Source organism: Salvelinus alpinus, chromosome 6 (assembly GCF_045679555.1).
Source record: "Salvelinus alpinus chromosome 6, SLU_Salpinus.1, whole genome shotgun sequence".
In the NCBI taxonomy this organism is placed as follows: domain Eukaryota; kingdom Metazoa; phylum Chordata; class Actinopteri; order Salmoniformes; family Salmonidae; genus Salvelinus; species Salvelinus alpinus.
This window is the reverse complement of record NC_092091.1, coordinates 17,967,056-17,981,357: the sequence shown is the minus strand read 5'-3', so window position 1 is coordinate 17,981,357 and position 14,302 is coordinate 17,967,056. Positions and strand designations below refer to the sequence as shown.

The 14,302-nt window shown below is 41.9% G+C and overlaps 1 protein-coding gene across 1 annotated transcript; it reads right to left on the bottom strand.

The window, feature by feature from the left end:
• Nucleotides 1-1,569: 1,569 nt before the first annotated feature.
• Nucleotides 1,570-13,415, bottom strand: LOC139578276 (tyrosine--tRNA ligase, mitochondrial-like). The gene is made up of 7 exons (XM_071405673.1): nucleotides 12,666-13,415; nucleotides 12,260-12,418; nucleotides 8,864-9,007; nucleotides 8,409-8,579; nucleotides 6,521-6,674; nucleotides 3,841-3,970; nucleotides 1,570-2,971 (listed from the first exon to the last, which is right to left on the bottom strand). Exons 1-6 carry the CDS (start codon nucleotides 12,689-12,691, stop codon nucleotides 3,905-3,907), a joined length of 720 nt encoding a protein of 239 aa, XP_071261774.1. The 5' UTR covers nucleotides 12,692-13,415; the 3' UTR covers nucleotides 1,570-2,971; nucleotides 3,841-3,904.
• Nucleotides 13,416-14,302: the final 887 nt, after the last annotated feature.

Below are 14,302 nucleotides of genomic sequence, written 5' to 3'. Positions count from 1 at the left end.
TCAGCAGTGAACATGTTTTTATGGCTCTGCTTTGGTGCTAATCTTTACAATGTAAAGATGAATTACCAAAAATAATAATAATAATTGCTGCTATAGAATTCCTTTATGTAGCTGACCGCTATTTGTGTAGGTGAATATGTTGGTAAAAAAAGCTTATAGTTGTACAAAATAGTAGGCCTATAAATTGTTGCAAACAACTCTCCAAATGAGGCTGGAATTGTATTTGATGTAGCCCAGTAAAACATGAGACAAAATATAATTATGGTGTAAAAATGTGAATAAATATACACCATTGTGCCTTAATGATAAAAACATGAGTAAACTCTTTTTAGTTTCAACTCATTAGCAAATATACTAAAACATAAGGCAAGTAAACAATCTACATCAAAATATTGTTTGCATAGCTTTGATCTATAAAGAAATCAATAAAATGACACTGTATATGATAGAGTTGTTTTATTAAAAAAGCTCATTACAGTATCAGGGATACATTTCTACATCCTTTTTTCTATAATTAATTCAAACTACAGTTAAAACATCTATATGCATGCAATTACAGTACTTGTTGGATGTAGGCTACACTAGCGTATTCTCTGTGACGAAATATAACTAAATTCATGCAGTGACTAACCTTATATAATTTCAACTGTGGACCTGTGGGGAGTGTTTTTTCACCCCTAGAAACATTGCAGTTCAAACCTTCCATAAGACAAATGTAACTGGCTGCAACAGTGGTGTGCTTTACTTAGCCATAACCGGATTGGAGGACCCAAACGTCAATCACCAGGCATTTTTCAAAATACTTTACGATTTCATCATATTGGGAGTGCCACTGCGCAGACGGCGGCATATTTGGTCAGCAGTGCTATAGTGGATTAACACAGGCTAAACTATTTTAAAATTGACAGATTTTGCAACCGTAGAAGCAATAACATCGTTTGTATTTACCGAACCCTATTACGTGCTACTTCAAGCTTGAAACATGCGTAATGTGCCAAATGGTACCGAATGCGCACGGGTTAGTTCCAGTTTGTCCGCGAGCCGAAGAGAATACAGTACACCACATTGATAAAAAAATGACATCAATTACTGAAATACTATATCTACTCCTAACTGCTGTGAAAAGCACTAGAACTACACAAATAACTGTTGAGTTAAATCTCTTCATGTCTTTATTCCAGGATGATAATGTATAAACTCCCAACCCAAAAGCAGTGGGTATGAAGAGAACCGAGGTATGACAATCTCAGCAATCTATTAAACTGAAATTTAAGGTCGTTTTGCCTGGAGTCCTGAGAGGCATTTTTACTTGTGATTCACTAGTGGGCTATATAGAAACATTATACCTCCTATGCGATTCCTCCCGCCCCATGAGAGCACATGCAGTTTCTCTGTGCAATTTATAGTATGAAACATCAAGTTATGAAGGACACGGATATGGATTATGTATTAGCGTAATCGAAATACATTAAAATCGTTATGCTGTATACTCGCTGAGAGAAAGAGAGTGTGACCGTGTGTAGGCTGAAGAGGTTCCTTTCAACAGTGCAAACATGACCAACAAATCAGAACGATTTATCTTCTGTTTTAATTGATTGCAACACATCTTAAATCACACATTGAAAAATGCACATCAAATATTTTAAATCAGGCTCAGGTTGCAACCTTTTTTGATAAAATAAAAACTACCAAAAATATGCTTACAAAAAAATATGTAAATGCCACTTTGGATAACCTTGATCAAAACCCCATTTTATTCTACATAAAAAAAGCTTGACATAAATAAGTTAGTATAATTTCTCAGTGTTTTTACAAAGTTATGTACACTTAATAGATTTACACGGGCAGAGTGACTACTTTGAGACAATTCTTAGCCTCTGAACAAAGGCTGATTGTAACTGGGCGAAATTAAAGTTATTTTAGAAGCTACATTTGCATGATCTGCACTAACAATGTCTGGGAGAAGGGGGAGATTAACAAATTAAATTATATTTCTGTATCAAACAGGAGTACAATGCCAAGGCAACCTGATGGTGAAAGCGTCGACACAGACGTATTGAAGCAACCATGTATTTGGTATTGTAGGACATTTCAAATATAAAAAGGCCTAATCGTTAAAAAAAATATTAAGAACCGTTAAACTGACAGACACGAGTATGTCAGGGAGAGGATGAAGTTGATTAATACTACCAGTACAGTTAACTGATACTTTATCCTTCAGCAAATTAGTACCCTACACCACTTCAGAAAAATAAATTAGCTACACTTCTTAAAAAAATGGTGAAGAGGAAGACTTGTAAAAAAACAAAATATTCCAGAATTTAAGTGACCGACGTAGGCCTACAGATTTAACAAAATACAATAAATATTGGCTGACTTCACATATTACTTTTTTAGTCATAACAGAAATGTATCATTATTTGAGGCATTGTTTTCGTGGGGTGGCTGAGAACCCACGTTGTGTGACACTTAAATGACCCAAAAAACAAGGCTACACATTATGTACCATCAATCTCTCCCTACATACAGATGACCTATGAGGATACTTTGATGAGGAACAATTATTTAATCCAATCATTTTTTAAATGGATCAGGATTTATAAACAGCATTTTGGAACCAAAACTACACGGCAATTCTTCAAGTCAAATTCATGCCTTTTACATAGTTTCCCCCCCCTCCCCAATCATAATATGTTTCATGTGCTACATATGAAAATAAATATATACACAGGTAGTAAAAAAAAAAAAAAAAAGCAAAAAAGGAAATAAAACCTAATTGCACACTGCTACATCGACTGCTTTTAGAGGCAGTAACTTTATGAGTGCCACAACTTTAGTGTTTATATTCAGTGCTTGCACAGCGTCCCCATCCTTAGGGAGAATTGATATGTTTCGTTTTCTTTGTAGTTCCTCTTCAAAATCACCGAACACTTGGGTTTCCATGACAAAAAGGGGAAATACATTTTCAGCTCTGCAGAGAGAAATAAAAACAAAGTTGTGAGACCAATGCTAATTTACACCAGTAAACATGACCACATACAAATGCATCAAAACCATTCCTGGCCACTTCTTTTTGCAGACAAACATAGATGTGGCAACATGTAATAGTTTTGACATGACAAAACAATGCTAAGAACAGGCTAATGCTAGTAATCTACTGAGGTCAAAGACACCTTACTGACTCATTCAAAGCAGCAGAACACTTTCATTTTCCAAATGATAAATTCTCTTCATAGCTACACACACACACTTCATTGCAAGTTAGCGTAAAAATGTAGGCCTATTCAAAAACGTGCATACTGTGCTTTCATTCACTAGAACAGCCAGATGTTTTGATAGGGGACTAGCGTGCATAGTGCACTGCTGAGGAGACCGGCCCCTTCTCCCTCTCACGAGGGCAGTGGTTGCTGACGTGTTACTATAGTGTTGTTCTGAGGACTTGTTTACAGTTTCGTCGGAAAATGAACCTCACCGTGCCAGTGGTTGTAGTAATGTCGCCTATATTTTGTGTAGCCTTTTGGACTTTAACCCTTTACTAGACCGCACTGAACGTCACAACGATATAGTTAAGCACACATTTCGAGCTTCAAAAAACGAATAGCTACTTAGTTGGCAATTGCGCATAGGTTACAAGGTGGGAAAATCACAACTGCTCAACACGTTATTTAAACGACACGTCTGAAATGCTTACAGGAAGACCAACGTGATGTGTTCAGCTTTACACACACTGCTTTATGTAGGCAATAAAAAAAATAATATTGGGTTATTTGGGAAAATAAGTCCACACCAGTATAACATATCTCACTAAAGCCAGACAAAAGTAGCAGATAACTATCTCACCCTTGTCATCTTCACGTTTGAGTCCTGGGACTGGCTTTCCTGGGTGTGCGTTCTACGGAATGCGTCAAGACTGGGCAAGGCGTAACTTCATTCGAACTACTGTGTGACCTTTTATTTTGGGACGAGGGGTCTGGAAGAGAAAGACAACTTTATTCAGAATATAGGTCAAAATGTTATTCTCGAAAATGAAGTATTGTGAATAGTCCACTCTACATTATTTAAATGAATAAGGCAATTTAGGCTGCTACATTTCCCTATCTATAGTGATTTGCCTATCAGGTCTTATCTTTACAACTTGACTAGCAGGTAGTCATAGACTACCGATATTGCTTACTGAAAACATTAATGAAAACGATTAGAATTGTTGTAACGCTTTTCTTTAGAATAACTAATAAGTGGGCCCATCTATTTGGTAACTAGGCCTACAGTCTGCTACAATTTGACGTCGAGCCTGGCTGATACAAATTACATAGCTGAATAGGCCAGCACGTCAAACAGTAGGCAGAAATTCAAAGTAGCCAGACTATGAATGATGTAAATTATAGATAATCATCAAAGGCGTAGGCCTACATTCATGGCAGGCTGGTCTTTTTCTCAGCCCGGTGCACTGCTCTTTACTCTCCATTTGGCTCTCTGACCTCTCGGTGTTGTCAGACTGCCGGGGAGTCACCACCACACAACTATGATTCCCATTTAGATCCATATTGTTATTCCCAGAGGGGCAAACGTCTTTCACTGATCGTTGCGTTCTGGTGTAGAAATTTGGAATTTCTTTACAATCCATTAATTCCCATTTGAATCTCCCGTTCGATAGAGGTGTGTGGCTTGAAAAATCGAAGTTCCACTTCGCTGAGGCTGCCGCTTCCATCTCTTGCAAATGTCCCTTTAAATCCCGCCTTAACTCTTCGCGATCCGGCGAGCCGAAAATGATTCTGCAGGCTGACGGTTTTGGGTGATCCGACAACCGAGCATCCGTCCTTTCCAACGTCGGGCTCCCATTTGAAAGTCGAACATCTGACATTTTCGGTGAATCAATTAACGTCCAAATAGAACACTTAAAAATTCGTATTTCCTCCTTTCTCACCGCGATCCAAAACAAGCGTAAAACGAATGATCAACACTTTTATGCCATGCATAGGTTTGGATAGAAACGGTAATTTCCAATATGGCAATGCGAGCTAAAGTAGTCAGATCATCAAAACAATGTGCAGTAACTGAAGCCACTCCTGTCAATTTATTCTCGTAGTAAGAGAGAAGAAATAACAGACAAACCTTTTCAGTACCCAATATGGCGATTGAGGGGAGGCTGACTGGGGAAAAAACTGATTGACACAGAGAGCTATTTAAAACGAAGAAGGTAATTCATTGGTTAAAAAAACGTAGGCCCGCCCAATTCTCTTAAGGCGATCATGCACGTTACAAAGGCTTTGCAACATTGTCACATTTCTATACATGTTACTTTGTAACGGCTATAGCCATAATCACTATAGGTATCTAACATTTTAGCTATGATGTAAATAAATAAAGGGCCATTATAAGGAAACTTAATGTATGCATTATTCATTTGTTTATGTTGACAAAATATTTTAATGTCAGTGGTCTCGATCTTCATGTCATAGTTTTTTAGCCCCAAAATAGAACAATAAATATACAGAGGGAAATCAAATTTTATTTGAGAATTATAATAGTTTTTCAATAAATGTGGAATTGTAATACCACCTTAATGATTTGAAACAATTGAAAATACACAAGCCAGTGTGAAGCATTTTGTCGTTTGGAGTAGGTTGTCATTGTTATGAATCTGTCAAGCATTCTAAAAAGCTAATAAAAGCTTAACATTTTTATTATTTTGCATGGTGGTGACCAGTTATTTCTCTCCATGATACAGATGCGAATATTGACTTATCTGAGCTCAGTCACCAGTGTACACCCCAGCAAAAGGAGGGATGGTAGTAGAGTAGTGGCAAGCATTTCTCATTGGGAAAACAATATTTTCTGCAGGATAACGCAATTAGACAATTTACAATTAATTATCAAACATCAATTAATAACTACTTAAATTATAACTCATTGGCCATTTGCAATAGAACAACTACAGTAAGAGTGAATCATTTTTTTTATTTCACCCATTTCTAAATGTGACAAACCTACACATCTTGTCCACCTGTTTTTAATTACCTATTGCTATTGCCCGTTTTAAAATGTCAAAATATTCATCTATTTTAGCTGTAAGATATTTTGCAATTTAAATGTAATTCCTGGATGTAACTAGGGTCTTATAAATCAAGCTTTGCTACAGGGTGTCTGAAGGAGCTTTAACTCAGTTCTCATTTAAAGGGAAGACTGCACTGACCCCTTGTTGTGAAATTAGGTACTAGGCAAATCGGTTATCTAATATCTAACGATCACAAAAATAAAACCGTTTACATACACAGTACGTAACATACAACTAACAAGACAAAAGCCTTTCACCAAATATATGTTATATATTACAGCATCATTGAATCCACACATTTATAGTGCACTAAATCCTCTCCTAGATATCAGCAGGGATATATTGAAATAATACAGGTCTATTTCCAATATCCAGCTCTCTTCACCTAAGCCTCCCAGCTTGCTGTCCTACCTCCAGTACACAAACAGTGCATAGAAGTGATGATATGGTCGCAGCTCCACTCACAGATTGAGCCACCTGATGATGTGGAAGTAATTCTTTCCCACTCTGAGGAGAGAGTCCATTGGCCAGGATGTGCTGGCCGGGGATGAGTACCTGTTCTGGGTTGTCTGTCTTACTGTGGTTGATCCATACAGCTCCTTCTGAAACCATGCGATACCTGCAGCACAACACAGAGACAACACATCACAGAAACAACATAAAGACATCACAACACATCACAGAGACAACACAACACCACACAGAGACATCACAGAGACATTCCAACTCAACACGAGACATCACAACACATCACAGAGACATCACAACACATCACAGAGACAACAACACAGAGACAACACAACACAGAGACAACACAGAGACAGCACAACACAACACAGAAAAACAGTTAACACATTTTGATACATTACGGACTTATTCAAAAATGTATTAAATTTAAAAAATCCTCAATCTACACACAATACCCTGTAATGACAAAGCGAAAACAGGTTTTTTGAAAATGTTACTAATTTATTCAAAATAATAAACCTAATTTATTTCACCTTTATTTAACTAGGCAAGTCAGTTAAGAACAAATTCTTATTTTCAATGATGGCCTAGGAACAGTGGGTTAACTGCCTTGTTCAGGGGCAGAACGACAGAGTTTTACCTTGTCAACTCGGGGATTAGATCTTGCAACCTTTCGGTTACTGGTCCAACACTCAGACCACTAGGCTGCCTGCCGCCCGAAATAATAATAATAAAAGTCTGACATAAGTATTCAGACCCTTTGCTATGAGACTCGAAATTGAGCTCAGGTGCATCCTGTTTCCATTGATCATCCTTGACATGTTTCTACAACTTGATTGGAGTCCACCTGTGATAAAGTCAATTGATTGGACATGATTTGGAAAGGCACACAACTGTCTATATAAAAGGTCCCACAGTTGACAGTTCAAAAACCAAGCCATGAGGTTGACGGAATTGTGCGAAGAGGTCCTAGACAGGATTGTGTCGAGGCACAGATCTGGAGAAGGGTACCAAAAACAATTCTGCAGCAAGAACACAGTGGCCTCCATCATTCTTAAATGGACGAAGTTTGTAACCACCAAGACTCTTCCTAGAGCTGGCTGCCTGGCCAAACTGAGCAATCAGGGGAGAAAGGCCTTGGTCAGGGAGGTGACCAAGAACCCGATGGTCACTCTGACAGAGCTAAAGAGTTTCTCTGTGGAGATGGGAGAACTTTCCAGAAGGACAACCATCTCTGCAGCACTCCACTAATCAGATATTTATGGTTGAGTGGCCAGACAGAAGCCATTCCTCAGTAAAAGGCACATGACAGCCCGCTTGGAGTTTGCCAAAAGGCACCTAAAGGACTCTCAGACCATGAGAAAAAAGATTGAACTCTTTGGCCTGAATGCTAAGTGTCACATCTGGAGGAAACCTGGCACCATCCCTACGGTGAAGCATGGTGGCAGCATCATGCTGTGGGGATGTTTTTCAGCGGGAGGGACTGGGAGACTAGTCAGGATTGAGGGAAAGATGAATGGGGGAAAGTCCAGACAGATCCTTGATGAAATCCTGCTCCAGAGCTCTCAGAACCTCAGATTGATGAGGGGGGGGGGAAAAACAATTTAATCCATTTTAGAATAAGGCTGTAATGTAACAAAATGTGGAAAAAGTGAAGGGGTCTGAATACTTTGCGAATGCACTGTATGTTTTAAAGTTAAGACAGATTTGAGAGAGAAGTAGAGGGAATGAGGCAATAAAAAGAGAAATTAGCAGAAAGGAGAAATAGAGAAAGTGTGAAAAAGCCAATGGGGTGGAAGTGGTGAAATAGAGTGAGTGACCATCCGTGTGAGGTAGTCATGTCAGGGATGATAAGGAACAGAGGAATATAAAGCCAGAGCCCTACACTTTGGGCCCCCGAGGGATGTCCTCTGCCCTGCGGCAGGCATCCAGTATTGTGGTCCCTGGCTCCAGCAGCAGCTCATGGAAGGGGGCATCTCTGAAGACCTCCTGCAGCTCAGCATCACGCATCTGCTCCAGGGCCTGAAGGTTACTGTGGTACCGGGCATTGGTGCACCTGGAGAGAAATACACACACACAGCATTACTAATTGTACCAGGCGACACCTCATTAATGACACCCAAATGACATATGCATAGTCTTTCTCTGACTAATTATCTATTGCATCATTTTCACGCATTTGTCAAGATGCACACTTTCACTACATAATTTCATCAGATCAATCCCAAGGCAATTTATAATCATGACTTTGTGAAGGGGTCAATTCAATCCATTAGTCTGAAGTTACTCAGGCCTTGTCTTGCGTGTGATCACACACACACACACACACACACACAGCACCTTTTGCCCTCATTGTCGTGGACCAGTTTGGTGACTTCGGCGGCGAGAGGTTTGTTTGCGGCCCGTTTGCCTGGCTCCTGTCTCTGCTGCTCCATCACCCGCTCCACCTCGGCCAGAGGTAGGAAGGTGAACAGCTTCAGATACCTGCAGGTAGCACAACAACCAACACTGACTCAGTCTCCAACATCACCATGGATAGGCTAAACTCAGGTACTAATATCAGGTCCCGTGTTCACAAAGTGTCTCATAGTAGGTTTGTCGCACACATTTACAAAGACAAGACGCACACAAATAACCCTTGTCTGTCACAAACGATGACAGGACGGTGTGTGGCAAGCAAAATGTGTTTTCCCGTGCATGCATGCTGACCGAAGTCTTGCAGTCTCTACCAACCGAGTCCTGTGTGGCTCAGTTGGTAGAGTACTGTGCTTGCAACGCCAGGATTGTGGGTTCGATTCCCACGTGGGACCAGTATTAAAGAGTACGAAAATGCATTCACTCTACTGTAAGTGGCTCTGGATAAGAGCGTCTGCTAAATGATGTGAAAGGGATAGAAATGTATTCAGCAGTGCTGGGCAATAAAGTCAGGTAAATAATACTTTCTGGGCTCTAAAGTCAGGTAAATAATACTTTCTGGGCTCTGAAGTCAGGTAAATAATACTTTCTGGGCTCTGAAGTCAGGTAAATAATACTTTCTGGGCTCTGAAGTCAGGTAAATAATACTTTCTGGGCTCTGAAGTCAGGTAAATAATACTTTCTGGGCTCTGAAGTCAGGTAAATAATACTTTCTGGGCTCTGAAGTCAGGTAAATAATACTTTCTGGGCTCTGAAGTCAGGTAAATAATACTTTCTGGGCAATAAAGTCAGGTAAATAATACTTTCTGGTCTCTGAAGTCAGGTAAATAATACTTTCTGGTCTCTGAAGTCAGGTAAATAATACTTTCTGGTCTCTGAAGTCAGGTAAATAATACTTTCTGGGCAATAAAGTCAGGTAAATAATACTTTCTGGGCAATAAAGTCAGGTAAATAATACTTTCTGGGCTCTGAAGTCAGGTAAATAATACTTTCTGGGCAATAAAGTCAGGTAAATAATACTTTCTGGGCAATAAAGTCAGGTAAATAATACTTTCTTGTGGATAATTTGTCACCAAATTCAACCCACTGAAGAACCAAACACACAGACAAACTGTTAGAGTGTAATGTAATTCCATTGAACAGTCTGGCTTGTTAAGGAAACTTTCCACTACTTAGTATCAGGCTGTACACCAGAAAATTATATCAGCCTAAGAGGTGTGCGGATCTAGTTGGCCTTTTAAATCATAGAGGGGGAGATCTGATCCTAGATCAGCGGCAGGTATCCTCGAGGTTAGAGCATTGGACCAGTAACAGAAAGGTCGCTGGTTCGAATACCGGAGCCGAAAAATCTAACGCTATGTCCTTAAGCAAAGCACTTAATCGTGCAGGGGATGACGACGCAATCTTTGCAGGAGGGAGGGAATCTGATTTCATTGGTTCTCAACTCGCGGAAAAGTAATTTAATTCAGGTTAAGTGGAGTTAGCCTGCCCCGGAGCAGGTTAGTTCTAAAGGATTTGTTGCCATAGAAATTTTGCTGGCTAAAAGGTGAGTCACTTTCGTATGACCGGATATCCCGAATTGTACTCAGAGTTGACCAAAGTTACCTCGCCAACTCCTCAAACCTAGGACACCCCTCTGTTTAGTTCTAAATAGAAGGCTCTGATAAGCAGGACCAGTTCCACTGGATTCTCCAGCAGGGTTTCCATGTCCACATGTTTCCCGCAAAATTTGCCTACTTTAAAAAAGATGTTGCGGGTCAAAATGTATTAGTTGCGTTTTTTGGAGCTACTTCGAAATTGCACCGCAGCTGCCATGGCATTTCTCTTAAAAAAACATGATTGATTTCACTGTGACCTGATGCTGCAGACTATCAGGCAGTGGAGCAGGCTGTTGCTGAGTGAGTGGTGGGGAGGGCTGGAAGGGTGTGAGTTGAGAGAGTGTTGCAGGCCACAGGCAGCTGAGTGAGTGGTGGGAAGGGCTGGAAGGGTGTGAGTTGAGAGAGTGTTGCAGGCCACAGGCAGCTGAGTGAGTGGTGGGGAGGGCTGGAAGGGTGTGAGTTGAGAGAGTGTTGCAGGCCACAGGCAGCTGAGTGAGTGGTGGGAAGGGCCGGAAGGGTGTGAGTTGAGAGAGTGTTGCAGGCCACAGGCAGCTGAGTGAGTGGTGGGAAGGGCTGGAAGGGTGTGAGTTGAGAGAGTGTTGCAGGCCACAGGCAGCTGAGTGAGTGGTGGGGAGGGCCGGAAGGGTGTGAGTTGAGAGTGTTGCAGGCCACAGGCAGCTGAGTGAGTGGTGGGGAGGGCCGGAAGGGTGTGAGTTGAGAGAGTGTTGCAGGCCACAGGCAGCTGAGTGAGTGGTGGGGAGGGCCGGAAGGGTGTGAGTTGAGAGAGTGTTGCAGGCCACAGGCAGCTGAGTGAGTGGTGGGAAGGGCTGGAAGGGTGTGAGTTGAGAGAGTGTTGCAGGCCACAGGCAGCTGAGTGAGTGGTGGGAAGGGCTGGAAGGGTGTGAGTTGAGAGAGTGTTGCAGGCCACAGGCAGCTGAGTGAGTGGTGGGGAAGGCCGGAAGGGTGTGAGTTGAGAGAGTGTTGCAGGCCACAGGCAGCTGAGTGAGTGGTGGGGAGGGCCGGAAGGGTGTGAGTTGAGAGAGTGTTGCAGGCCACAGGCAGCTGAGTGAGTGGTGGGGAGGCCTGGAAGGGTGTGAGTTGAGAGAGTGTTGCAGGCCACAGGCAGCTGAGTGAGTGGTGGGAAGGGCTGGAAGGGTGTGAGTTGAGAGAGTGTTGCAGGCCACAGGCAGCTGAGTGAGTGGTGGGGAGGGCTGGAAGGGTGTGAGTTGAGAGAGTGTTGCATGCCACAGGCAGCTGAGTGAGTGGTGGGAAGGGCTGGAAGGGTGTGAGTTGAGAGAGTGTTGCAGGCCACAGGCAGCTGAGTGAGTGGTGGGGAGGGCCGGAAGGGTGTGAGTTGAGAGAGTGTTGCAGGCCACAGGCAGCTGAGTGAGTGATGGGGAGGGCCGGAAGGGTGTGAGTTGAGAGTGTTGCAGGCCACAGGCAGCTGAGTGAGTGGTGGGGAGGGCCGGAAGGGTGTGAGTTGAGTGTTGCAGGCCACAGGCAGCTGAGTGAGTGAGAGGAGAGCAGCACCAGCACGCACACACAAGTAATGACAAGTGATGTGAGAACAACTAACAGCACTAGCTAGCTACATACTTCTCCCTCCCTATGAACATTTTTGGGGGGCTAGTTTAAGGCCTTGTGGGTGGGTTTTGAGTGGTGATTGTGCTGACATTCTAGGTCGTCATGGGCCGCCTGGCAACCCTGGTCTCCAGCCACCTACCATTCCACACTGCTGTCAGGCTGCCTGAGGAAGAACTGATAAAGGTCAAACGGAGATGTCTTGACCCTGTTCAGCCACACTGCCGTCTTCTCCAGTTTGTCCAACACAGAGCTGGCCACCAGTGGGAGGGTCAGCCCATACACCTCCTGTTCAGTCACCCTGTCGTGGAGAAATGGATTACAATGGACATCAAAGAGACCATCACTGGTCAGTTAATGTTGAGGCAAGTCTGTGCATGTTTATTATATTAATTTGTATTATTATTATAGGTTATTTATGGGCACGATGCATCACTTTAGTGTCTGATGCATCCTTTAGATGCTTGGCTACAATATCCGGAATCAATGTGATAATTGGTCAATATATTTGGAAATGTGTGTGTGTCCAATGAATGACGCAACATTACTTGTGTATGAACTTGTGCCCAGACATCTGGTTGCCCAGTTGTTCTGTCCCTCCAAGCTGGATCTTACAGCTGTGATTCTGGTTCAGGTGGTAGAAGTCATAGGCTTGAAACAGCTGGTAAGAGAACTCGTAAGGCTCATGCGTTCTGCACTCTTCAACCTGGACTGGTCACTGCATGCCTACTGAGCAGGGTCCCCATTCGGAAATGTCTGCCAGAAAAGCAACCATTCCAGTCTTTGTACAAAGTTAACTTGTTCAATACGGTTACAGTGCCAAACTTCTTAGAGTCGTTGTGGAAAGTTAGTTCATGGTTGGTAAGGATTCGCTGCACGCTCTCTCTCGCTCGTTTTCCCGCTTGGGTCTCCTACCAGTGCTGTTACACCACCGATTAGAGCGACGCCAGCGTGTCCTGCGCTTTGAAAACTCAGTAGCCCGATGATGGCGAGTAAATTACTCACATGAAGGCTGTCTGCCGTGGGGTCTGGTACCAAGACTGCAGTAGCTGAGGAAGTTGATCTTGGTCTGCTTTTTCAGGGAAACCATCCTTCTGAATGCCCCATTTATTTAGAGATACTATAAATATAAATCCTCCCTGGGCTGTTGCAGAGCGATGAAACCTGTATCTTAACGTTATCCGTGGGAGTGTGCTTATCGAAATAATACAAGAATCATGCCGAGATGTACAAGCAAAACGTCTTAATAGACGCCTCCATAACGGAAACTGTGCGACACACTGGACAGGAAGATGAAAGACGGGACTGATGTATGATGGTAAGAATATAGCGCCATCTAGCGTATTGTGTAAATTTACTATACCTTGCCTGTTCCTCCTGACCTGTGACCTTTTTCTTATCATTTGTGATTTTAATGTCACATCATCCTCTTATTATCCTTTTAGGTTGACGATTTAAAAAAATGTTTTGGTTACCTATTATGTGGATGAATCTCCCGAATTTACATCTGGTGTAACTTGGAAAGTGGGAATAATGATAAAATCCAAGGAAAGAAAAGTCATACCCTTACCTGCTTAGTACTGGATTCACTTTTTGGTGTTTATAATGATATAAAATGCATGCTGACAATGTAGCTGACCAATGTATATAGAGAGTGAGAACAATTTAATTTAATCCTGTGGTGCAGATCAGCAAGTGCAGGGTTTGATTACCGGGGCTAGGAGGGACTAAGCACCCCCATAACGAATCAGGGCCTGCCATAAGAATTGAAATATTCAAGTTATGAAACTACCAAGGCAATGTTACACAACGTACACTATACCGTTGAAGTCGTAAGTTTACATACACTTTGGTTGGAGTCATTAAAACTTGTTTTTCAACCACTCCACAAATTTCTTGTTAACAAACTATTTTATTAAATTTTTTATTTAATCTTTACTTAACCAGATAGGCCAGTTGAGAACAAGTTCTCATTTACAACTGCGACCTGGCCAAGATAAAGCAAAGCAGTGCGACACAAACAACAACACAGAGTTACATATGGAATAAACAAATGTACAGTCAATAACACAATAGAAAAGTCTATATACAGTGTGTGCAAATGAAGTAAGATTAGGGAGGTAAGGCAATAAATAGGCCATAGTGGCGAAATAACTACAATTGAGCAATTAAACACTGGAGTGAT